Source organism: Haemaphysalis longicornis, unplaced genomic scaffold, assembly GCF_048455015.1.
Source record: "Haemaphysalis longicornis isolate Haplotype H1 unplaced genomic scaffold, Haemaphysalis longicornis Haplotype H1 scaffold_8, whole genome shotgun sequence".
In the NCBI taxonomy this organism is placed as follows: Eukaryota; Metazoa; Arthropoda; class Arachnida; order Ixodida; family Ixodidae; genus Haemaphysalis; species Haemaphysalis longicornis.
In genome coordinates this window covers 25899682-25925478 of record NW_027526445.1, presented here as the reverse complement: position 1 = coordinate 25925478, position 25797 = coordinate 25899682, and the positions used below count along the sequence as shown (strand labels likewise).

At 49.5% G+C, this 25797-nt stretch overlaps 1 protein-coding gene across 1 annotated transcript in view; it reads right to left on the bottom strand.

Moving 5' to 3' along the window:
- The window catches only part of LOC144148778 (uncharacterized), an 81285-nt gene that overhangs the window by 7225 nt on the left and 48263 nt on the right, over positions 1 to 25797 (bottom strand). The window contains exons 7-11 of the mRNA XM_077680291.1: positions 24989 to 25129; positions 20356 to 20472; positions 17702 to 17959; positions 10294 to 10425; positions 1499 to 1573 (exon numbers count right to left, since the gene is read on the bottom strand). Coding sequence (XP_077536417.1) covers positions 1499 to 1573; positions 10294 to 10425; positions 17702 to 17959; positions 20356 to 20472; positions 24989 to 25129 — 723 coding nt within the window. The remainder of the gene's footprint in view (positions 1 to 1498; positions 1574 to 10293; positions 10426 to 17701; positions 17960 to 20355; positions 20473 to 24988; positions 25130 to 25797) is intronic.

Sequence of the window (25797 nt, the reverse complement as noted above, 5' to 3'; positions counted from 1 at the left end):
GCGTAATGCAGCAGGTAAACTAACCATATAAATGAACGGTTTTCAACGCTTTTGAACTCTTCTGCACGGAGCACCGGAAATATAAAAACAGTGCTGGATTATGACAATCACAAAATTTGCAGAAGGTAGCACACTTTCTGAAGGAGTCGTAAAGTTCAATAGGTATGGCACTGTTACCGAATTGGACCGATGCACCCAATCCAGGGTTCGTACACGATTCAAATACAAGAATTCAAGGACTTTCAAGGCCCTGTCAAGGTATTTGCAAGGGTGCAGGAGAAACCATGCACCAAACTGTTCTACTACTGTTCTGGTGACACGCAAAACATTTGCTTGTTTACATTTCAAAAAATGACTTTGAGAAAACTCTCTGTGGAACAACTCCACCCTTTGGAAGTGGTCAAAGTTAGTGCCATCCGACATACTAATTCTAGACCTTTAGAAAAAAACATGCCATTTTGAACTTTTTCGAGCTCTGAAAAATTCTCTAAATATAGTCTCAGATAACGAGGAACATAACTTAATACCTCCTGCCATTGACATCCCCTCAATGTCTGTTCATCCACAAGGGGGGGGGGGGAAGTCTCTGACTTCCCACCGTCACACATGTAAAAATAGAGTATTCCACATAAGCTTAGAAGCCAGATGCTCCGTGTTCTCAGATTCACATTGTATTGCTTATCTGTGCTCGTTTTTATGTCATTCTGGGGTGTCAGCACCGTTCATTTTCGAAACGTAGTGGGGCACAAGAGATAAGCACAATGAATAGCAGGACGAGGCAATTCAGAAAGCATCTAAAATGGGAAGGAGACCTATGTTAATTTCCCCTCGTCCGATGCGGGGATTTTCTTCTGTACGAGCCCTTGCACAAAGAAGCCCGCCTGTACTCCTAAACTAGCTGGAATTTGTAAAAGCATGTTTTTGATTGGGAGTGTGCAGGGCCACAATGATAAGCCATAAAAAGCAGGCCACATATCTGGTCCTCTTCTTTATTGACCAAAGAATTCAAGGGTTTTCAAGGACAAGGGAAAAAATTCAAGGTTTTCAAGGCCCTTGAAGACTGAATTCTCAATTTCAAGGGTTTTCAATGTTTTCAAGGACCCTGCCAATCTGCAGCACCAAGCAGCAAACGTGCTTGGCTATTGAGGAGTAAGCGCTGGTGGCAAGGCAGCATTCCTTTGCCTCCTCACTGCACCAGCTCTAGCAGAAGTTAGCTGGCAATCATTGAAAAAGTGTGTGGGCACGGTCTGATGACCTTGCCTAACAAGCAACATGAATTCGCTCCGCAATGTGGCCCCGCCTAGGTGTCTAAAGATGAGCCACCAGTTTCAGGTGGTGGCATACGCCTGTCATCTCCAACGCACTGGTTAGCAAATAGAGCCAGCCCCATAAATAGATGGCATGGTTGGTATTGCTGAGCAAACTTTCATCATGGCCAGAATGTCGCCAACTTGGACATTCAAGCTGCATGTGTCACCCTATTACCCCCCATACTCACCAGATTGCTAGTGACGTCCATACAAGTGATGTCTTTCTTCCCGGCGCCGTAGTAGACCACCTTGCACTCGAGGTCCTTCAAAAAAGTGAGAGTGACAAAGAAACGGTGCCGCTTCATTCCTCTTCAAGCAGAGCAGCATAGTGATATTTCGGACGTAAAGCTAACACAAGAACTACTCGTGAACCCATAGAGAAGATCTCAAACTACCTGCTTACTGTGTCATAATGAGTGGCAGCAGGCCTGGCAACATACAAACAGACAGTAAACTCACTTAATGCCGTCAAGAAGGAACCAGCTATTTCGAATTGCTCATCAAACCTAGTAACAAGCACCTAACAGGACGCTTAAATGTGCAATAACCTTACGCTAGCCATGATTTAATATTGTTTCAGGCAATGAAACTGAGTGAAAGTGGACAACCTCAGCTCACAGAAACCCTTAGTGCCTCCTGAGAAAAAGGTGGACTTGGTTTGTCTCCAAAGAAATTAATTTGGAGGTTTTCCACACCTCAGCTGCACCTCTGCTGTAAGGCGCACTGTAGTGGAGGGCTATGAGTTATTTCGAACACATAGCCTTCCCACATAGGAACATACTGAACAAATACAGGAAGTGCGCCGAAATCTCAACACACAAACACCTTTGCTTCCGACCTAGTATAGACAAATCGCTGCCATGGCCACGGGAAGTTGCTCAGCACAAGACCTTAGCCCCTGAGCCACCATGGCGGATGTGATTTGTGAAGTCTTTCAACTTCAAAAGCTCTTCCCATGTTACGAGAACATATTGGGGGGGGGGGTGTACTCGTCATTACTGGCTGCACTCATAGCATTTGCCTCAGACCCGTGTTGCTTTCCCCTTGGGTCTATGCCTTTGTAAATCACACTACCACCCTGAAATAATATCATTTTCATTTTTAACACGAAGAGTTCAGTCTGAGAGCGCCCAAAACTATTGTAACTCTTAAAGGAGCCATGAAGACAAAATGAGTTTGTTTTATTCGAAATATTTGGTGGTCTATAGTGCCCCTAGCGCTTGTCCGGAGGCAAAAGATGCTTTATTCAGTGCGAAATTATTCAATATAAGTAAAAAACTTGATTCTCGCGCCAAAACGTGTGTTTGAACGACGTTTGCAATGACATCATGAGAGCAGGTCTTTCAGCTAAACTTGGTGTGGAGCGGCACGGCCGGTCTCGACTCCCCTCCTCCCGAATCGTGTCCGGCCGTGGCAGCGGAGACTTGCTTACGGTTAGTCAACCTAGATGGCGCCACCACACCGTGGAGCACCGTGCGCTCACCGTGAAACAACTTTCCGATAACTTTCTTGTGTTTTTGTGTTTTCATCCCCCCCTGTGTGTGCGTACGGTTCTTTTTTTTGTAATACCGGCTGGGACACCCCTTTGGTGTCCACCCGCTACAAAGGGTCAAGCCACTACATCATCATCATCATCATCAAGCCCATTTCTGCCTTTGGTTTGTTTGTGAATGTATTTAACCGTGGCTTTTTTTGTTCGTGGAGACAATAATCTTTTCGTGAAACATGGTGCTCGCTCGACAAATACGATCACGCAAGACATCGTCGTTTGCGTCAATTGGCCAGTGTCGTCTGATACAACCCCAAAGCCCCGCAGTGCTGTGCATGTAAACGAAGCATAGTGTGCGCAGTACCAACAGCAGTATGCATCGGTACTTCTATGTTAACGTGTGCTTTCGTAACTTCCGCTGTTTGGCCCAGCATTCTTACTGGTATAAAGAGAATGTGCCCAAATTTAGGAACAAATACCTCGTTCAGTAAGCTTATAAGTTCTGCCTAATTTGCGTTTGCTTTTTCTGGTTACCGCCAATCGCAGAGTTGGCTGGTATAATATCATAGGTTCGGTTGTGGGAAATGAGCTAGTGGGTCGCATGGACATTCCTTTTTTTCCTAATTATACATCTAATTCATAGGTTCGGTTGTGGGAAATGAGCTAGTGGGTCGCATGGCCATTCATTTTTTTCCTAATTATACATCTAATTTGAGCGAAGTTTACGTTAAAAGTGGTATCAGCATGATTCTAACGAGACAATCTTTTCAATGAACCAAACTTGCATTTTGTCTTCATGGCTCCTTTAAGGTACCACGCCTATTCATAGCTTATTTTTTTAATGCGATAGATTGCCCTACGGCATAACAGGGAGGTTTATAGGCACAACCTTGCACCAGTTGCACGCAGAAAGCCAAGAAGAGACCGGTACTGGGGTCCCCATATCCAATGCTAAGATCGGGGGGTCTCCCAGGATGGAGCCCTGTGCCTCGGAGGTGTTGGATTCTGGCGTTTCTAAGACATGAATAAGTACACAACAGGTGTTCAACGTCAGCTTCTGGCGCAGGAGTCACACAGAATGGGCAGGTGTCCGGAAACGGGGCGTGGTATCGGGCAGGCCAAGCTGTGAGTAACTGCTGGGGATAACGCCACCCCAAATCGAAGCCTCCGCAGCTAGACCTCCTATCAGCGAGCGAGCCCACTGGGGAGGTCAGTTCCACGCGGTGGAAGTAAAGCACGCGTGGCGCGGCGGAGGTTCTCTTTTTCCACCAGCAGTTTTTCCAGGGTAGATACTCGAGGTAGTGGTAGTGGCCGTGGGAGGACGCTTCGGTGGCAGGCGCGATCTGCCACAGTGTGGCCACGAAGCGTGTCCCGGCGAATCTACGAAACGCGGACAGGGCATGGATAAGTGTCCATTATCTCCTGAATGCATGCGGCCAGGCTCGTACAACGAGCAACGCGACGCAAATCCCGAATCGCTGCCGTTGAGTTCGTGTAAAGTTCCACCTAGTCCCCAGCAGTCAAAGTCGATCCAAGCGCCTGCAGGCCATTCCTAATGGCAGTAAGTTCTGCTAGCAGGCTTTGGAGTGTACGGAGTGGCTCGTACGCGCAGCTTTGATTTAGGGCAGGGTAGGAGGGACACGTCAAGGCCGTGGTGACGAAGGAGTCGTATGCCCCGGCGTCCACAAAAGCCTGGACAACCAGCAGTTGCGTCTCAGGCGCCCAGTCGGGGACATGAAGCGCGGCATCTGGAGGCTGGTGAAGGCCCGAGGTACGGGCGTGTAGCATTGTCAGAGGCTTGTTGTCCGTCACCTGATGGAACTGCCAGGGCGGCCTTGCGGCGGAAAAGGCTGCCATCATATTCGGTGGCTGGCCCATGTACGCGGCGAGAGCTGCTGCCTCTGGAACCAGTCCACGTTTCAGCAGGCGTGCGGAACGACGCTGATGAATGAGTTCATCAAGCGTATTTAGCTGGCCTTCTGGTGGAGCTGTGGCGGCCCTGTTAATGGCCTCCAGCCGGTCCTAGTCCCCTTGCGTCATGTGCTGGAACTGTGCCTGGTACACGAGCCTTGGCTGTAGTACCGAACACACTAGGAGACGGGCTGCGGCGGCCCTGTTAATGGCCTCCAGCCGGTCCTAGTCCCCTTGCGTCATGTGCTGGAACTGTGCCTGGTACACGAGCCTTGGCTGTAGTACCGAACACACTAGGAGACGGGCCATCATCCATCAGGCCCCGCCAGACTTCTCGGAGATTCGGCGGACAAGGTGGAGCAGTTGTCCGGCTTTCTGTCGAGCAGATCGTATTCACTGAGTTGCCAACCCTGCAACTGATATCTCTAAGCCCAGAACCAGAAGGTGTCCGACAATGGGAATGGCGGTACCGTTCAGTTGTAGGACGATCGGCGACACTGCAAGGGAGCGACGGCCCCAAGCGTTGGCGACTGTAAGTGCAGCAGTCTTCTCTTGAGAGAGGGTGAGGCCCACATACACCATTTCCGGCAGTCTGTTAACGCTTGCTGGAGGCACTCGGCTTGTCTTGGCAGGTCTGGATGGACTGTCCATACAGTGATGCTATCCGCGTACATGAGGAAATACAGGTCTCGAGAATTGGCCAGGTGCCAGGCTAGCGGCAACAAGACGATGTTAAAAAGTAGCGGAGATAGAACAGACTCTTGTGGCACACCACGCACTGGTGTAAAGGAGCCGAAACCTCCACCGTTGATGCGTACGGAGAAAGAGCGGTGTCGTAGGAAGTGCCGGAAAGAAACAAGACTTTGTTTGAGAGGCGGAGACAACTTAGTACCTCTAAGATGGTAGCATGGCTAACATTGTCATACGCCTTGTATATGTCCATCGCTAGCACAGTCCTCACACGGCGAGAACGGCCTCCCACCTCAACCATAGATGACGGGTATTCCAAGCCATCCTCAGTACCAAGATTATGCCTGAATCCGATTCGCGCCGGGTGATACCACTGAAAAGTATCAAGCCACCACTGAAGACGCGTGGCAAGCATCCGCTGTAACAGCTTGCACAGCGTAGATGTCAAGGCGATTGGGCGCAAGTTACGAAGTTCATGTGGTGATTTCCTGGGCTGTGGGATGGGGACAATATTCACCCGAAGCCACGATTCAGGGAGTTTACAAGAGAGCCACATCTGATTTAAGTAGTCCAGAAGCATCATGAGAGCTGGGTCGTCGATATTTTTATACACCTCGTAAGTAATGCCGTCGGCACCTGGAGCAGTACGTAGTTTAGCTTGATCGATTGCGGCCAAGAATTCAGCCATTGTAAACGGTGACTGGATCCCCGAAATGGCTTTGCAAGTTGGTTGTAAGCCCACACTGTTCGGAAGGGGGAACGGAACCCGCTTTGACACTGGGACAGCTTCAAAGGCTGGAAACAAGGCCCGGGCAACGTCGGGGGCGAATGGGCCGGATCCTTGTTGAATGCAAGGCAAGCGCTGGCTGCTGCTTCCGGAGGGCGACTGCCATATTTCATGGCGCGAAAAGTACGCCAGACGGACGCCGTTGAAGATGACGGACCGAGAGAGGCGCAGCAGTCAAGCTAGTACTGCCAGGCCAGCCTTTTCTCTTGCCGTCTCGCAGCAGCGGTAAGGCGCTGAAACTGGAGCCTGGCAGGAATCGACGAAGGGTCCCGGTTGGAAATTACTTCGGCTGGCCTACGTGTGGCCCAGAGCTGCAGGGGCCGGAGATCAGGCCGAAGGTGGGACTCCTCCACCCACGTACGCTGGGAGGCCTCTGTGAGGACACGGCGAAGCAGATCGATGGGGTACGGAATGGACGCTGAGAGGGAAGCGTTGAAGGTGGATCGGAAAGTATCACAGGTCACCACTCTGCACCAGCGACGAAGGCGACCCGTTGATTCCGGAATAAGCCCGAGGTGAATTGGGTGGTGGTCGCTGCCGCAGCAGTCCCCCGCGCGTTGCTAGGAGATCGTTTGCGTATCCAGCCACCACGACAAGTCAGGTGAGTATGGGGCATCCGGGCGTGGGTACAACGGCGTGTCGGGCTAGTAATATCATTCACCAGCGTAAAGCAGGTATCGGTGAAGTGCTCCAGGACCACTCGACCACGCTCACTTGAGGCAGGGTATCCCCAGTCACAGTGGAGAGCATGGAAGTCCCCCGCTACAAGAATGGGGCAGCCAGGGTGAGTTCGCCGTAGTTGGGTAAGCCAACCCAGCCGCAGGCGGGGAGCCCGACCACTGTAAGGGCACACGTAACACGACACCAGGATAAACGCACAACGCAGAGCTGCACCTTTACCGCCACCACCTCCTGCCAGGCTGTACACCACGAATTTGGAGGGATAAGTGTTTGAGGAAACCGAGTTAGAACATAAATGGCCGCCTTGCCCGGAGGAGTACAAGTCGAGCTGCACCGCCGATCAGGAATACACGGCTCCGCGTCTGCCGTAAATTGAGGCATACGACGGAGAGAGTTCGTCTCCTCAAGCAAGAAAGCCCAGGCATGGAGCTTTTCAAGGCGTAGCCTTTCACGGAGCTCACCAATTTTTGTAGAGAGACCCCGACAGTTCCACTGTACAATGTACTGTTGTGGTTCAGGCATGGTTGCGGACTGGTTAGTGAAGTTGTGCTGCAAGTACGGAAACCAATGTCTGCAGCTGGTGCACCACAAACTGGCGAAGCTGTTTGTGGGACATGGCAGAAGAGGCTGGCGGTGAGGGAAGTGCAGTCGTAGACCTGGTCTCCTGATGAGGCTTGGAGAAAAGACGAGACGGGCGTGATAAGTCTTGAGACGATTGAGGCAAGTTCTGCCGGCGGCGTGTTAGTTGAGACCGCAGCTTGGTGAGTTTGTTAATCTCCCCATACAGCGAGGCCAGCTTTTCGTCTAGGGCCACAAGCTCATCCTCCACGGAAGACAATGGTGGTACAGAAACAACTTGCCGATGACGGCGCAAACCACGGGTAACGTCTCGATATGATGGCTGCGAGGGAGACTCCGTGGCTTCCTCCTCCTCCATGGCATTCTCATCTTCCGCAAAACAGTTAAATGGTTGAACGTTGAGATTTGGTCTGGCTGGACACGAGCACGCCATGCACGGCGCCTTGCACGCGTTGCCTTGCTTTTGGTGGGGCAGCCTTTATCTGTGATCTTATGGTCATTAGAAGGGGAAGCCGTTTCGTCTTCATGGGAATCCGGTGTTGGGAAAGGACAGGAAGTGCTCATGTGACCACGGTGAAAACAACGGTAGCAGTGCACTAGCCCGGCTTGAAAAGGATGGGGCCGGAGGACACAACCATTGTAGAAAAGCCGATTGGGAGGTCCCAACGGGCTCCGTAGCGTCAAGAGGCAGGTGCGGCCGGCTCCCATATAGCGCACAAGAAGCACTTCATGCGTGCCACACCTTATGCTGTTACGAAGGTAGTTCGGATCTTCCCTGGGATCCCCACCCGAGATGACATAGCGGCGGATGTCAGTGCCTGACACCAGGTATGCTTGAACTGAAAGTATCGTGCCGGCAGATAGCGCAATGTGCTGCAGTGAGCACAACTGGGCCACTGCGTTCAGAGACGTAACCCACACGGACACTGTGTTCGTAGCTCGGTGATAAGCGTATCCAGTGAATTCAGTGGTAACGAGGCAGCCATAAAGCACTTTCTGCAAAGTCTTCGTGGGGAGATTAAGGATGTTAAAATGCTGCCGAGGCTTGATGGCAACTTTGTACCTGGCTTGTGTCAAAGAGCTCCGCAGTGTAGTGGGCGTTGCAGGAGCTTTCGCGAGAGCTGGAGTCGAAGCAGATTGCTGTGTGTCACCAGCGGCACCAGCCCGTTTCGCAGCAGGCGGCGCAGGCCCTCCCTCTGGAACATCAGTATGTCGCTCGTCTGCAGGTCGCTTCGATAACGGGTCGGCCGTTACCTCCATTAGTGGTGGAAAGTCATCAGTGGTGCCAGCTGCAGCAGATGCTCCTGGTAGCTGCGATGTTGCAGTCGATTGTCGCTGCTCCAACACGTCCGACATGGCAGGGCCGTGTCTTGGTTGCAAGCAGCTCAGATGCTGCTGGGCTAGGCTTAGCGGCCGAGGGTAGAGGTCCGAGCTTGCGGACGACCCCGCGGGGTCATCCTTAGGCTTGCCGCTGTGACGTATCGGTGCCAGGAGGATTGTAGCGGTGTTAGGAACGAGCAGGAGTGATGCAGCGAGGGACTGAAGCTCGTTCAGACGAAAATTACGAGTAGCCAGAGAATGCCAACAAACCGCTCTGTCATCGCCGTCGTCGTTGCTGTTGATTGTCATTTCAATGTCTAATTTTGTGACCTTTGATACGTTACTAGGACAGCTAAAGCAACCAGATGATTAGTTCAGGCAATGCCCATGTAGAATCAGGTCTATTTTCATTTATGGTACAAAATCATAATTTTTTATAAAAATTTATATTGCCACACCTTAAATATTAACAGTGGGCATCACGTGCCACTGCTCCTAAAAAAAATTACCTACCACTTATTGGCTACTGGTGCAACGATGCGGAAATGGTGGGCTATTTTTACTTGTTAGATTTGCGCTCTTGCTGCAATAGTCGGTCGAACATACAGGTTGAAAATAGGGGCGGTTATGAAATATTGGCGTCGTTGCTATTGAAGCGTTTTCGGCTTGCTGCTGCAGAGGTCTCAGCAGGGACGGGGCGATTTCATCCGGGCTCCAATCAACAGCCGGCAGTCTCATTACACAGGTCAATGTGATACGGTGAATGCTAGTTACGAGTTTGCCATTTGCTTTGGCATAAGCATACTCCTGTCAAGATAACGCTAGACAATGCTATGGGCCGATTCCCTGCCTGAGTCAGTCAGTCCTCCTTGTTGATGTGCAGCACATGCATTTTTGAAATCCTTGCCAAACAGGAGATAAAACGTTCAGAGAGAAACAGAGAACAAAGAAAGCAGTAAAAGCCCACAGCCACAGCCTTTTCGTGCCTTGCCGAAATCCCTCTTGCACTAGAGCCTAGAACTGGAGCTAAAAGCTCCTGTGTTTTTTCTGTTGAACAGTTTGCTGCACTTAGATTGTAGGAGTAGCTCCAGATAGCTGACTACAAGACAAAGCCGAGCTCCTCTAAAGTGGACAAACTGAATGGGTGGCCACGAATGACTTGGCAAACTGGTAAAGCCTCTGTCTCTCAACGTGTGCTGCTGCAGCTGCACCAGTGCTGTACTAAGTGCGGCTGTTGATTTTCCCCTCCTGGGTCAACCAAATTCTTGTGGTGGTGCAAAGTTGGGCATGCGCACTAGTTCCTACATTTTTGTTCCCTCCCTTACAATGAACCCTAAAAATGCATGAAGGACAAGCGTCTGCATGCATGGACGCCATTATATTGACCCTTTCCTGCCACTGCATTCTGCAATAGCGTTGACATTTCTCTAACGAAATACCATTTCTGCGAATTAGTGCAGAGGTGCGTGCTTTCGATGGAGGGAACGCCGCAGTGTAATTGCCAAGCTTTGCAGGCAACAACTCACGTTGTCGTTGATGTGGCAGACCCGTATCTTGCCATCACAAGAGCAAAAGATGATGGATTTGTTGTAGAAGTAGAACCCCACGAACGCGCGCTCGCAGAAAAAGCTCTCCTTGGTCATGCCGTTGTAGCCTCCCTGGTGAAGAGAAAGGAAAAAATGCCCAATCACCACATATGCACTATGCTCAGACACCTAATGTGAGCGCTTCCAGTCTGGCCAGGTGGGCCACACTCCTTACTGCCAAACAGTGCCGATGGGGATGCTGGGATGGCAACAATGCATTTCTGCAACCAATGCAAGCCATGTTCATAATGCAAGTCTTTGAGAAAAGGTAGAACTTGTGGGAGTCGTGGAGAACCACGATCACAATCTGGTGCGCGTTTCGGGGAGAGACGTGATGCGCTGAAACCGGTCCGGCGCTCTACTGATCCGTCGGCACCCTGAGAGATGGCACCACTGTTCTGCGCGCTGCATAGGTGCACTGACTGCGCGAGCATGTGCGCACAGAAGACACAGTCAGATGGGAGAACCGGTCTGGGTGACTTCGGCGGAACATCACGGCCACAGAGGACCACATATGACAGGTGGGGACTGTTGTAGCATGTTGTGAGTGCCTGCGTCTCGTACCCGATTGCGAACAGGACGGCGTGATTCGTGAACACTGTCGAGCTTTGTGCTCGCATGGTTTGGGAGTTCGAAATTAAACGGCTGTGCTTCGGCGCTACTGTCGACTGTGTTCTCGTATTGGCGAACCTCGCTGGGCTGCTGTAGGTGCGGGGGCCCACGTGGTTGCCATGCCCGAGCACGGGCTAGGTCGCGCCCAAGAACCCCACATATTCCACAAACAGCAATAGTCAGAGTGTTTGACAAGTGGGGCATGTTCCAGCACGGCACTGCAGTAATGGGCAGCTTACGTATATGTAACCAGAATACACGATGCTCTTGCTTGTAGCACCATCTGGCCCTGCTGGCTCAACTGCGTCCTCGTTCCTGGTTTTGAACGTTATGCATCAGGTTGCATGGAACAGGCAACCTTGATAAATGTGCCAGCAATGCGGAGAAAAGTTTGTTGAAGTTCGCCTCTACCTGCCCCTGGCAGGATTTAACTCCTTGCGTACCCCGCCTGTATAACTTAGACAGCCACCTACCTGCAGATTCAAATAAGGTTTGAAAGTTACGCTGAGCATTTTAAAAGCCCCGTAATGCTGCTTGCTGTGTTGCGGGAGAAGTAACCTTCCATTGCACTCCCCAAGCAGCGATACCCACCACGGAAAACAATGCTGCGTTGGGTTGCCGCAGGCCCCTTCGGGGCCTGCGGCAACCCAACGGCAAGTCGTTGCTTATCTGCTTCATTTCCTGGAGACGACTGGCTTACACAACGGTTGTAGTCCGGAGTGCAGTGATTGGCTGATGTGCCCGGACTGACAGCTTTCTAGGACTGACAGCTCTCTGTATACCTTTCTCTCCCTCTCTCTCTCTTTGTATTTTATCCTATCACTCCCCCTCTACTTCCCTTCCCCTGCACTGGGTTGTATGCTGGTGAGCTCCCTGCCGAGCTCAAAATATCCCCAGTGAATTTCCTTTCATTTTCCCTTCGCGAACCACAACCACCACCACCTAATGGCAGAGAAAGATGGTTGCATGTGGGAGTGGGATGTGCGCTGAGAAATGCGGAGAATTTCACGATTTCGCTACATCCTCAATGCATCGCAACGATTGCAGCCGCATTGTCACTCCGCTCCTTTCTTTGCTAGGGTGCCTCAATTCACGCTTGTCCTCAACAAGGGTGGAGACACATATACGTTGGCACTGCCATTTTGGGTAACTCGCTGGCCACCCCAGCAAGTGACTGTAGCAAGACCGCGCTATAATTTTAACCACAACGCAATGCACTCAGAAAGTTTGAATCACCTTATCTATTTCGCGTTGCTGGGTCTTGAGGGAAGCGAAACCAGCTATGTATTGAGCACTTTGACCCAATAGGGACGGCACGGGACCATTCGAAGGGTGTCTCCACCCTGTACGACAATTCCGTTTTTTTATCTCTACCTTGCACTATCGTTTTCCTTAGCCTTGACAGTTTCACACTCGCTTTTTTTCCTTTAAGGGCACAGGGTAAGCCCTATACTTCCCATGCATTTTTGGCCATTTTGAGGTACATTTTTCTCGGCATCTAAAAAAGGTATCTACATAACGTATATATCATTTTCTTTCACATTTGGTGCTCTTTTAACTGTACTAGAATTATAAACATTCCTAAAAAATTCAGTTTTTTATAATTTTTTGTCCGTTAGTACCTAAATTTTGGCAATATTTTAGTATTAAAACTTGTGTACCAAAAAAACTCTTACGTGCATATTTTCAATTCTAATACAGCAGGTGTGACAAGTTATGTAGATGACAGGGGAAAAAATCAGCTCGTTGTCTTGGAAGGTATAGGAAATAATGGTAGCTATGTAAGAAAAAACATTGTTTTGAGATAATTGAGTTTAAAGTAAAAAAAGAGGTGAAAAACAATACGTTTTTGCCAAAAACAGCAATGGAGCCATTTATTTAAAAAGCACCAGCTTCATAATCACTGTCAAAGTCATTTTTTTGCTTTTCATCCGGTCGTCTGTCCTTCCTTGACTATTTTGTGCACCATCGTACAGATTTGTTCACACAGTATTTTGCTTGTGGTCAACCACTTTAAGCCACTATGTCGTGTTGCGCCCAGGTATTGGTCTCAATGATTTTAAAATGCTGGCTCATGCGTTGCTTCATCATTTAGTGGAAGAACAGCATCCAATGTTGCAATCATTAGAGTGTGAAGCCCAAAAAAGATGTTTTTTTTATGCGCAGCTTCAAAGGGCAAATGTGAAAAAAACGTGCAACAGGGTCTTTGGATTGCCCTCGCTGAAAAATCAGCTATGCAATTGTTGCTAAGCAATTTCTGACTACAGCTGGTTCCACAAAAGCATTTTGATCTGAAACTGGAAGTTTTTTGAGGAAAAAAATGACAATAAACCCTGAAAACATTCTTAAGAAGATGTGGGCACTTACTACTTGCCTACGCGAAAACTGCTTTTTAGCGAAAAATAAGACTTTTTAAGGCAAGTGTAAATTTGGAAAATGTGCACAAGGAATTGAACTTCCCTAATTGCGAAGAAAAACAAAAAGTGATTTTTTCAAAATTTCGCCTTACCCTGTGCCCTTAAGTTTGCTCGACCACGTCGGCCTATCTTGATCGCGCATGGTGCGGGGCTGGTGGGCTATAAATAGCGCCGGACAGCACAGGTGTCGCGTAGTCCGCAGCGCTTGGCTGGTGGGTTAGCTCGGATGCCATGGAGGGGAAGGGGGCACAACATATATAGGGGTTTATTTTTTTCAAACTTGGGATTACAGCAAAGCGGTTCTCTAATCACCTGAGAAACCGCAAAATATAGTAGTTTCAATAAGTTCTTGGCCAACCTGTCGCGTGAGGCAGTCTACTAGGCCGGCATTTACCCGCACCCCATCACTTCGACTCCATCACCATTTTGGAAGCCAGACGCTGGCCTTCTTTCGCTACACATTTTCTGGCGGAGAAACCCGGAATCAAAAGGGAACAGCTGATGAGGGCAGCCAAGTGCCCGGACAACATGCGGTGAATGCAGTGGCACTGTCGTTGTGTTTATATTATGTCCGGACTCCACGTATCGATCGATGCGCTGAAGCAACATGGCTGTTTCCTCGGTGGACAAGGAGACTTCGCTTTGGTTTGGATCGTCCATAGCAGAAAGGCGCGACAAGCATGGAATCATGCTTGCCAGAGAAGGGGCCACCACCATCGACGCATCCGTTCCTTTCAGTCGCGTGGATTCATCGCCTACGGGATGAATGAGCACGGCCGTAGCTCGCCTTTGGCGTCAAACATCGCTCGCGGAACGCCGAAGACGCAGGCGCTTCGTTATCCCTTGAAGTTGGTCCACCTTCTGCCCGAATCGCATTTTCGTTGCCGTATCCAACAAAACTATCTTCGAATCGTAGCTCGGCTGCTGAAACAATGCCGAAACAAGAGCTGCGTCACCAGCGAAACGTCCGCAACGGGGCCGCAGGGACGGCTCCAAAGCGGGAGTCGCATCAGTGATGGCAGGGCCGGTCAGACGTGTCTGGAGAGGAAGTTGAATCAGCGATGCGAGGGTTGCGGAGGGGTCGTAGGAACGTCTCCGAAGTGAGAATTGTGTCTATGACATCAGCGTCCCCCTGGGGCCACTGAGACCTCTCCAAAGCAGAAGTCTCGTTGGCGAGGCTAGAGTCACGGCAGGGGCGCAGAGCCGTCTCAAACGATTGTCGCGTCAGCGACGCCGAGGTGCCGGGAGGGTTCTTGAGACTTCTCCAAAATGGCAGTCACGGAAGCAGCAGGGCAGCACTTTGTAAGAGCCTCTCTCCCTGGCTGACCACTTCGGGGTCCTGCTTGGCGTCCTGAAAGGCCGTAGTGTGTCACGACCCCCGGACCGCTTGCGCAACCAGGATGCGCGGCAACAGTTATTTATATGCAGGTCGGTCAGCCCGTGCGTTTGCACGTGTGTCTAAGTTATGGGGGCGGGAGAGTTCACATGGAAGACCGTTTTACTGAACGAACACTGTATTTAATTGACTGGCAACAAACAACAACAAAAAAACAAATGGAACAGAGATACTAATAAAGGACAACCGCACGACGGCTAGCGTGCGCAGACGCTTAGGGCGGGGCGCGCGACAGAGGAATATTACGTGCGCCCTAACCCTCAACTCACCACAGGTCGAAACAAGCAGCACACAACGAACTACTAAGGCTCTACACGAGCGCACATAAACAAACAATTCCTACAGTTCTCGCGGTCGCCGCTTGCTGACGCCGCGCAACTATAACAGACACTCAGGTCCCTACACGACTCTCAAACGCTCGCCTCGGAGCTCTCCCCCTACATAGGCTACCGGCTGACCTACTCTCGGTACAGCTTACTACAAACCAAATGCTCACCCGGAGCTCTAGCCCAACGCGGGATATATGCTGCCTACCTGCGGCACAGCTAACACATTCATGGCATGCTTTAGGGGACTCTACGTCAAGAAACTCTGCTCTACGTACTCCCCCTCCTCAAACAAGCACAGACAAAGCATCCTACAACATATCACGGCTGGCTTTCAACAACAACTTTCGACGAAGACGTGTCTTCGCCGGGCAGTTCGCATACGCAATTGGGGCCGGAGGGGCGCGGGACGAGATGGGCTGTGGCTGACGACGACGATCAGGAATCCTTGCAGTTGTGAAGGTGGACGACGAGCCTACCAATCCCAACTGCGCTAAAGACGATGCCCCCTGCCCAATGACCCCTGCGACGAGACGTGACGACCTCCAGAACCACTGGACGCAGACTGCTCTGAGGCTAGGTGGCGCTTCCATTTTTATTCCTTCTGGCCGAAGAGGGGTGCCAATGCCCGGCCAGTTAACTAGTTCCCTGACTCATCCGAACACCTGTCGTGCCCAGCAGGTGTTCCACAAACGTGCCCGGACAAGATCCACTGCTACCGGCCGACGAGGGGTTGATAATGTCCTGCCGGGTTGAACTAGCTTTCTGTCTCATCCGAACACCTGCTGTACCAGCCCGCGCGCGACCCGGGATCCCGAGCACGTGGGACCCGATCGGGAACCTCTCAGGCTACCTCCCTCCTTCGCAAGGCGAATTGAGCGACGCGTCACTAATCCCCCAGACGTGGTGCCACGTGTTCTCGAGGCGAGGAAGAAGCCATCCAAAGATCATCCGGGGAAAACAGCCGTAATGGCGCACATGCCAACAAATATATACAGCTATTCTGGCCAGGCGTTTGTGACACAGGGCCTCTGTTGTCGGGTTGTTCTACTGCCCGCGCACCAGTGATTGCCCGGATGGGCGGCCTGTGACCTGAGACCAGTGTCCGCCAGGCCTGCTCAGGAAACGGGCAGATAGTTCAAGTTGTGATGTGGGTAGTAAACAGGGCCACGTGAGGTTGAGGGACGGGGCTTGCGGAAGCGTATTGGCTCGCAGAGAAGCGTACACGCGTCCGCAGGGAGATGATGCGTTCGTCTTAGTCGATCGCATCCAAAATGTCCGATGCAAAGTCGTCATAGTTCAGGTTCACTTGAATTTCGACGTCGAGGTGGTGAGGGCTCACCGGGTCATACAAGATGAGGCCGAGGAGATTTAGTCTGTCAAGAGCCGTTGCTACCTTGCTCCGCCGCAAAGTGTCGAGCACTGTCAGGTCCTGGATGGAGACGGTCGCTCGCAGTACATCTCGGTGAAAACGAAGTACGTCAATGGCACCGGTCGATGAAGCAAGAGGCTGGGGTTTTCGAATACCTAGGGGACGAGGGCGGCTCGGGCATGAGCCGAAAGGGTCGGCGGTCGAGGGCAAGGCTTCCAGGCTAAAGCAGTATGAAGGTATCCAAGCCTCGCGTGCCTCGGAGCTTCTGCGCCATCAAATGTGGGTCCGCTCATGCCTTGTTTCCCGGGTTTCACGGCACCAGGAAATGTGTAGTGAAAGAAGACCAGCGTCTGGCTTTCAAAATGCTGATGGAGTTAACAAGCGAGGCAGTGAGCACCCTCATCTCCTCTCCTCTTCCTCTCCCCTTCCCATCCTCTTACTGTCCTCCTACTGTCGCTCCCTGCCTGCGAATCTATATTTCTTAACACCCCAATTGTATGACTCCCAGATCATACGACGCTGTCTTCTGGTCCCTTGAAAGTTGTATTATTGGAATTCTACTGTATTTGGTAATTGACTATCACTGCCTAAAGCCAGGACTTGACAAGTGTCACCACCAAAATTATTATTCCAGACATCTGACAGCATGTGAACGACGGAAGAGTACAACATTTCATACGAACAAAGGGAAAACATACGGCCGCTCACGCCACATGATTTCGTCTGCACCAATCACAAATTCCCGACGTTTGACATCCATACAGCGACACACCAAAACTAAGAACTGACTACAGGCGCACAGTTTCCGGGAATCCAGATCCACCCAGTACAAAATCTAACACAGTGGAGCTGTGGTTCTCATGTGTCGGCTCGAATGTCAACGGGCCGAGAGCAGCACCTCAGAACGACAACTCCGTTGCCTTGCAAACTCCACGATTCGAATTATCAGCTAAAAGTCAGTGGCGGGAGGCTCCCTCCCTTTTCCCTCCCCTGCGAGACGACTACGCCCTTTATCGATGGGTCTGGAAACCTGCCCCTGCACTTGTGTGACCCACGACCTTCAGGAGATGGATGGAAAGGCTCGACCGGCAACATATCCGCTGCCAAAATAAAATTGTATCTCCAAAGGGTTAAATGCTCAATATCCTCTTCAGGGTGGGGAGGGTATCGAAGACACAGGTATCCCCGTTCAAAAGATCTGTCATCATCCCCGCAGCCACCTCACCTGAAGTTTGTGCATCCTGCAGTCAGGCGTGGTCACGTAGATGCACCCTTTATTGATGCCGAAGGCTGTTGGCACATAATCCTTCCTGTCCACCCTCCAGAGTTTTTTACGGGTGTCTTCGCAGCAGACCACAATGTTGCCCCGGTCCGAGATTGCATACAGCAGCCTCCATTTCTGCTCCTCTACCGCCCTGATGCATGTAACTGCTTCCCCCTCCTTGAAGCAGGAGTACCTCTTCTGCTGGCCCATCTTTTTCAACTGTAGGCAGAGACAATGGAAGCACAACTTTGAGCGCCATCATCTGGGCGATGGGGAGGGCAAGCACCCTTGCACTGACAGACTGCTCCAGGAAACACATTTTAGCAAGTTTAGTACTTTACCTCCCTAACCTTCGCCACTGCTGGGTGGCAAGGCCTGTGGTACAGTTGAGGGTTACTCAACCATTACAGCTAGCTTGGCTCATTCTCCACTTTTATATCAGGGGCCAGAGACCGGAGGCAAACTAGAAATTCTTTTGCCCTACAAATGATGCATTTTCAGGCTTTTGGCATCCAATAAGAAACTCATTATAAAGTCTTGATTAGAACTGCCAGGGACAAGAGTCTCTGGGACATGTCCAAATTTTCGAACTGTGTTTGCCCGCTACTTTGTGAATACCCGATGCACCCCTCGTGGAAAACGTCAATCATTGGAAACTTTTTCATCCCTGCTTGAATGGTACTTATTGTCTTTGGAATGACAGAGTTTTTTTGTGCACTGTTTGAAGTGCTCACTATTCTTTTTTCAGTACTAGTTGGTATTGATGTCCCATGGTATTGATGTAGTTATAATTGTACTGATGTAGTCATAAAATGTATTGCTGTCGGTGTTGTCTCACTCGTATAGCAATATTATGTGAGTACCCTTTGTATAAATGTTGCACTTTCACAATGTATAAAAAAAAGTATGTGCCCTTCCTGCAATAATCTCTAATTGGGATTGGCAGCATGTGTAAATAAAATAAATAAATAAATAAAAAACAAGCATTGGCTTCCAGGCAGTTGGGAAATTATGACTCACACCTGAAACCACGTCCCAGACACTTCTGTACCCAACAGTAATTTTTTAACATACAATTGCAACATGCATCGATTATTATTGCATTCATTGCAGAAACACTATACAAATTTAATATAAACATTCCTTGCACAACTTGCTCCCTTTTGCAACACTCAGCCAGGCTACATGGCACATGTTATACAGCTGATTTTCAACCCTGTTTACTTCTGCGTTAGATTTAAACAAGAAATTCATCGACTTATTTACTGCCTGTGTATTTACATACATCAGGGGGGAACAGGGTACATGGGCTTAGGAGCAGACCTGGGAGCAGGCAAAATTGCCTTTTAAAGCAGGCCTGGAGCAGCCAGAGAGGCCGTTTGGCAGCTGTGCCAACACCTTTCCAATTCAGATTAATCTATTTATCTGGTATAATAGGCTTCTCCCGTTCACTAGACCCTACTCCGAATGAGAAAAGCAGTTCTTGTACTATATCGGGAAATTTACAATCTCCGGAGTTATCTACCTGCGGCCTTAAGTGTACCGTGTTATCACCGTTCAACGGGTTGAAGGGGATATCAGATACCAGGCCTCGCTTCGTGTCCAGCAGACGTTACGCGACCTCGCAGCAGCATTCCATAAATCAAGGTGTTTGCTCTAATTTTTTTCCGTCAAACAGCGGTTCCACTGTGCGCGAAGCAGACATAGCTTTGTCTTCTCCCATCAAGGGGTTGCGAGGGCCGACGAACGCACACTGTAGCCTACTTAGCAAGAGCGTGTTTGAAGACATAATTAATGCTGGACCATTCTTCACATAAGCAAAAATATGCCCAAAGTTCACAGGCAAAAATGAGTTATTACATCACAACAAAGGCGAACTGAATGGCAAAGCGAGGGCAAAGTGTCCAAGACCATGTTTGTTCAATGCATGCAGCTACAATGGCTGAGTAATTTGAAGTTCACCTCCAATAAACTACAATCCTACATGCAAATACTACTCTGTTTTCTATCCGTTCGCTATGTGACACAAAAGCATTTCTCTCCCTTTTGGTCATTTTCCATTGATTTTAGCGCAGCAGCCGGCACCGACAAACAAAACCGTGCGAATGCGACACAAATAAATCCAAAGTGAATGCGGAGAAGGCCCGTAGTGCCTGCGGCAGTAAAGCTAAGCAAAAGCTAACTTCCATAGCTTTAATAAAACCGAAACCGTAACCGCATTGAAACCAAAAACATGATGTTTCAGCCAAGTCTTCGGGCATGGGGCATCATGGCGGTCGTATCTTGCAGCACGATTCGTGCTCTGCGGTGCAGGACGGCGCTAATAAATGAGTTTGGCGCAATAACGGCACTTAGGCACAGGATGGCGTTTGGCTCAAATGGCACAGCGTTTCCGCTTCTGATATTTTCATACTTAAGCTCGGAGAAACCCATCTTTTCCCTTTTTGCCCAAAGATGAGCTTCGCGTTCTTACGGGGAGGCTCTGGATAAATTACGGTGGACACAGGACAGGCCGCTGTGGTGTAACTGCAGAGACATTTCCAAAAATTACTTCCATTCACACACGCTTTTATAGGATTTCCATGGCCCTTGCAATTCGTCAAGGCCGGAGGTACCTTAATGTTGAATGCAGCAATCTTGCCATCCCCCAGACCAAGGTAGATATGTCCCCAGGCCAGGACTGAGCTTTTGATCACTTGTCCAACGGGAAATCTGCCCGTGACTTCGCCAGTCTGCAAAAACGGGAGAGTCCTAGGGAATCAGGAAGGCAGAGCAGACACCTTTGCTTTTTCGTCACACGAGCAATGTCTCCTACATTCCTCAATTTTACGTCTGCACTTCATTGCACAAAATTTCATAAGCATTAGTTGGACAGCTACAAAGCAGTGCAGTAAGCCCTGATAAAGGTGGAATTCTGGACACATTGGTGCAGCTCCACAATTACAAGAAAGCGCGCAAAAAAGTGGGACATGGACGGAGTGAGGACCCTGTGTGCGTCTGTCCTCACTTAGTCCGTGTCCCCCTTTTTTGCCAAATTTTTTGTAACTGCGGTGGGCCCTGTCCACACAACTGTTGTTGCGGGCTGTTCATAGTGTAGACAAAGGCAACCCAAAATGTCCCTAAAACGCCCTCAAAAGTTCCAGACGTCCTCACTATTTTTGTGGTGTCCTCAGAACATCCCCATTACGTCGGTGCTTACATTTAAAGACTTATGTAGCAGCAGGGTTGAGAGCAGAATCACAGCCATTGCTGCAAAGCAATGGCTGATTTTTGTCACTCAAGAGAGAAGTGATGGTGGTGCCAGACATCAACGTAGCAACTCTGCAGAAAGTACATAGCCGCAAATATATACACCCCCATCCACACCCTTTCCATTTATAACCACAAGGTCTTCAAGGGGCCGGTCTGCTTGCATTTAATTTGTATAGGATCAAAGTAAATAAACACAAGAAAATATTTCCTTTAATTGCTGCAGGCCCAAGTGCAAGCAGTAATATGCATCCATTCCAACGACAGTTCTGTTGGCCGGCTTGTTAGCGAAAGCCTCAACCCTCTCCACCTTTTACGTGGACCCAGCTCCTTGCTTTGCTTCCACTTTTCTGCTGTCACGCCACCTGTCCACAATTACTTTCCCCAGTTCCCACTCTCGTTGTAGGGGTGTGTGAATACTGGTGGTTTTTAGTTTTGAACCGAATACGAAAAGATTAATGAGGTTGTTCACATAGCTGTGAATTGGAGCGAATACATAGTGCTGTCCAATACAAAAACTGAAATCTACAATTTCTCAAGCATTATTCTGTAATTATGGCTTGTAGAAAAATGAAAGGCTTGTTTAAAAGGGGTTGCGAAATTTTTCTAGCTTACAAAATCTATCGTGATTAGGCTTTATTTGTGATAAATACTGTGTTTAATATCGGGTGGTGACCTTAACTACAAGCATTTCAAATTGTAGTGTAATGAGGGCATATATTCTTGCAAATTGAGGATAGCGCGTACATTTCTAGTATAAAAGAAAAACGTAAACACCAATTTCTAGTTTGTTCATGTCCGTTCTAAAAAGGAAACTCACTGTTGTTGTTTTAGCTGGCAACAAGTTTTTAAGTGCCTCCTTTAATCTCACGTGCAGTTAAAAGTGTGTTGTTGCACTGCTCACTGCCATGGTCGCAAGCATTCCTCTTGGTGGGACACGTATGGCTGGTAGACCTAAAATTGTGATTTCAATGTTCTAGGGCGCTGTCAGCAGAACTGTTGTAAGGTGATGTACTTTCATTCGGGATAAAGAAAATATATTCTACAAAAATTGGTTGGCTGTTTCCTTAAATACGGAGTCAGCAAAAAAACTAGTTTCGGGAGATGGACATGTCAAGCCTAATATGAATGTATAAAAAGGGTTGAGACCAAAATTAGCGCAAGTGCCTGATCACACGCCCGAGTGGGTGATAGCATGCCTAGGGTTAATGGGCAGCTTCAGCAGTACCGTAGTGTTAACGTCTTTTTGTTCAGAAAACAATATTTCGCTGTACAGGAGCGCAAAGCTAGACAAGTTCATCGTTTCCTTTAACTGCCCATAATTTGAAAAAAGTAACATAATAAATTAGTAAAAATACCTATATACCAAGTACTCTGAGACTGTGTCAGTATGCAGCTGAGCCCTCTTATCAAGAGGGTGTTAACGAAGGCAACTTAAGCATGTGTAAGGATGTGAAAATAGAAGCAAAAAGAAAGGAAGACTTCGCACCAAGATGACGTGGTCGCACTCAAGATCCCCTCGTCAACACTCTCTAGAGAGCGACTGAACATACTTACACAGTGCCGAGTACCTGGATAACTGAAATTTATTTTATTTTTGAAACTTGTAAAGCCCCTTTTTTCATCATGAGCGATAACAATTTTTTACAATCAGAGGAAACAAGCGGAGAAAACAGGCGCTCCTCAAATGTGCCTGTCTCTTGCCATTTGGCTGCATGTCTCTGGAGCAGTGCGGGAGAGAGAGCGAGTACGCTTTCTTTATCGAGAAAAAAATAAATTAAAATGGAGTCTTCGGTGTGGTTTTCTTAGTCCAGGACGCCTTGAGCTCGGGCCGCATCCACAGCCCTCTCGACCAGCTGACGCTGATACTCGAGGGTGGAGCTGGCCAAGGCTCTCTCCCAAATTTCATGAGTCGGATAGGGATTGGGGCGGGGAAGTGGGGCTTGGTCGCAGCCTCCTACAATATGATAGAGTGTCCCGGGGGCCTCGCAGAAGCCGCACTGAGAGGGGAAACAGGTAGGAGCCAATATATGACTTCTGGTGTGGTGGGGGAAAGTGTTAGTTTGAAGGGCACGGAGTAGTCGCTACAGCTCTCTGGGGAGCTGTTGGTGCGCTGGGGGGTAATGCTGTCGCTCTAGTCGGTAGTGTTGTGTGATTTATTTCTTGCTAGGTGACCATCGGGTGCATGCGCTCAGGCTCACTTCCGGCAACAGCGGCTCGGCGGGATATCGAGCCAGGAGATGGGCGGCCTCGTTGCCCGGAACAACGAGATGAGCGGGGGCCCAGATGACCGTGATGGAACGGTTTGGGGGGTGTTGTGCAAGAATCTTGAGGGTTGTGCGGTGAACTCTTCCATTGGTGAAATTTCGGCACGCCTGCTGCGAGTCGGTGATGATGACAGTAGCTGTGGTTTGACTCACGGCGGGGGCGATGACCGCTTCCTCCGCATGCAGTGGGTTGTGGTGTGGTATATTGAGATTGGTGTGGTGTTGTTTCTTCATGACTGCAACATCGGTCGTGGCCTGAATCCCGGGGTGTGTGGCAGCATCCGTGTAGGCAGTGTCGGATTCGTTTCCGTATTGCCTGGAACAGGCTCTCGCCGTGGCCTCTCGTCTCGCCACGTGGTGCACAGGGCGCATGTTGCGCGGCAGAGGGGGAACAATGAGGCATTGACGGATTGTGTGTGGGATGCTTCTTAGGTCCGGCGGTGAATGTTGAAGTGGGACTGAAAGTCCGAGGAGTGTGGCAAAGCCTGCCGCCATGAACGAAGCATGCCGGTGCATATATTTGAACTTGCCAAATACTTTGATTTTTTTTCTGAATTCTGGAATAGTGCTATTTAATTCCAAGGCGAATCAAATTTTGCCGTATCCATTTCAATGTTCCAAAGTTTTGAATATTCGCACACCCCTACACGAGATGCTTCCGGAGCCTGTGAAGTTCTTTCCAAAAACTACATGAAGTAGCAAACAAAGTAGCCAATCCACGAATTCTGCCTGGCCAGAATTTTCTCACAGTATCCCCTTGCGACCCCCGTATGTGCTGCCCGCTGCTCTCTTAGACCCCGTAGCTGTCCTAGCCCAGTGTGACCCAAGCGCACCACGTGTGCCGCTGGCAAGTTCCGCACCAACCTTATTGACAGTGGTGCGTGCGGTGCCATTTGGTATGAGAGCAGTTTACAGAACAGGCTCCAGACACATGCACGTGCCTATCTTGCCACTGCTTTTGTTTTGCAGAGGTCACTAGCGTGTGGTTGAAAACGCTGCAAAAGCAAGACTGCAGCACTGTACCAGGCCGTAAACGAATGCATATCCCAGCACTGCCTGTTGTGCGGACGATGTGGGCTATTCCTCGTGTCCGCACCAATATAATCTCAACTAGTATCTGAAGAGGTGGGAGTTGGTCTATAAGGTACTGCTAAGAAATGGCACAAGAACCGAGGGCTATCAACCAGGAGTACACAAAACGAGTGCTGTTGAGAAGGTTGCTTGCAATAAAGCAATATCACCGCCATAACATCTTGCCTTTAAAGTATGTTCCCCAGCAGGCGCCCTCTTGCTGCAGCAAAGGCGGCGAAACAGAGCTGCCAGTGGGGGAATCATAGCAGCGTTGGCTGGCAAAGACAATGGCGATTTATGCTAAGTTACGCCGAAGGAAGCAAAAACTCAAGCCAAGCAGGCGATTTTCTATGATTCGTGTAGCCACCTAGCTGTCGATTTTCCCAGCATAGCACCGCACCCCTGAGGCCAATTCCAAGTGAGCACAAACTTTGGACATCAAAACAAAAGTTCGCTGCATTTTCACTATCCCGAGGTCCTTCCAAACATTATAGCGTGTGTTATGGCTGCAAAGGGGATTCCTGCCATTCCTCCCATTTCAAGGTCGATTCACCTCAGCCTGAAACCCCAACTGTAAAGAGAAATAGATGACCACAAATGGGCTCTCACGCCCCATCCAAAGCGATGAATACAAAGACAAGGAGAACAAAAGAAGTCTTACGTCAGGGTCGTAGCATGAGAGCTCGCCTTCCTCCGCGATGAGGTAGACATCTTTGGCATCTTTTTTTATCATGTACACTTCTAGAGAAATCAGTTCCTTGTTGTCTTGTCCCTTGTACTCGACAGCGGGCTCGCTCGAGTCCTTTGTGCAAGAATGAAGAAAAAAAAGAAAATTGAGAGTAGATTTCAAGCAGTTTCCCAACACGTCCTCATTTGCCGCAACCCAATATTAGCGTGCAAAGGTGTGGACAAAGCTGCAAGTGCCGCAAGGCAAAAAAGGCTAGCAAGCATAGTCTACTGCCTCTCACTGGGCCCAAGGTTCAGCAGTTCCTGCCCATGAAGGCAACACTTCTGGTGACAAAGGGAAAAAAAGAGCTCTGTACAAGATTTTTGAAGGCACCTCCCGTCTGCATGATCGGCAGCCCTCAACCACAATGCCTCCCAATGGTGATCACCATGACAACCTCCTAATCCACGACACCCCAGCCGGCAGCACACCTATTTCACACTGCACCAAACTGCCGTTTTACAAGATTGGCTTAACGTTTCATCTGCACTGAATGCACGCAATTCGACCCTTGCTGCAGACTTTGTGCACCATGTGAAGAACTCTGCTGTCACAGCTGTTCCAGTGACAGCCTCGTTAGAAGTTCTTTATGTACGTGTGTGCCAAGGCTCCCCAAGCATCTTGACCACTGCATAGGGCACCACAGGCCTAAATAGGCCTCGTATTTGTACCGAATAAATTTATTTCCTCCACCTTGCTCTGTCAGCCATTCTTAGGACTATTTTTCAGTCATACCAATGCCA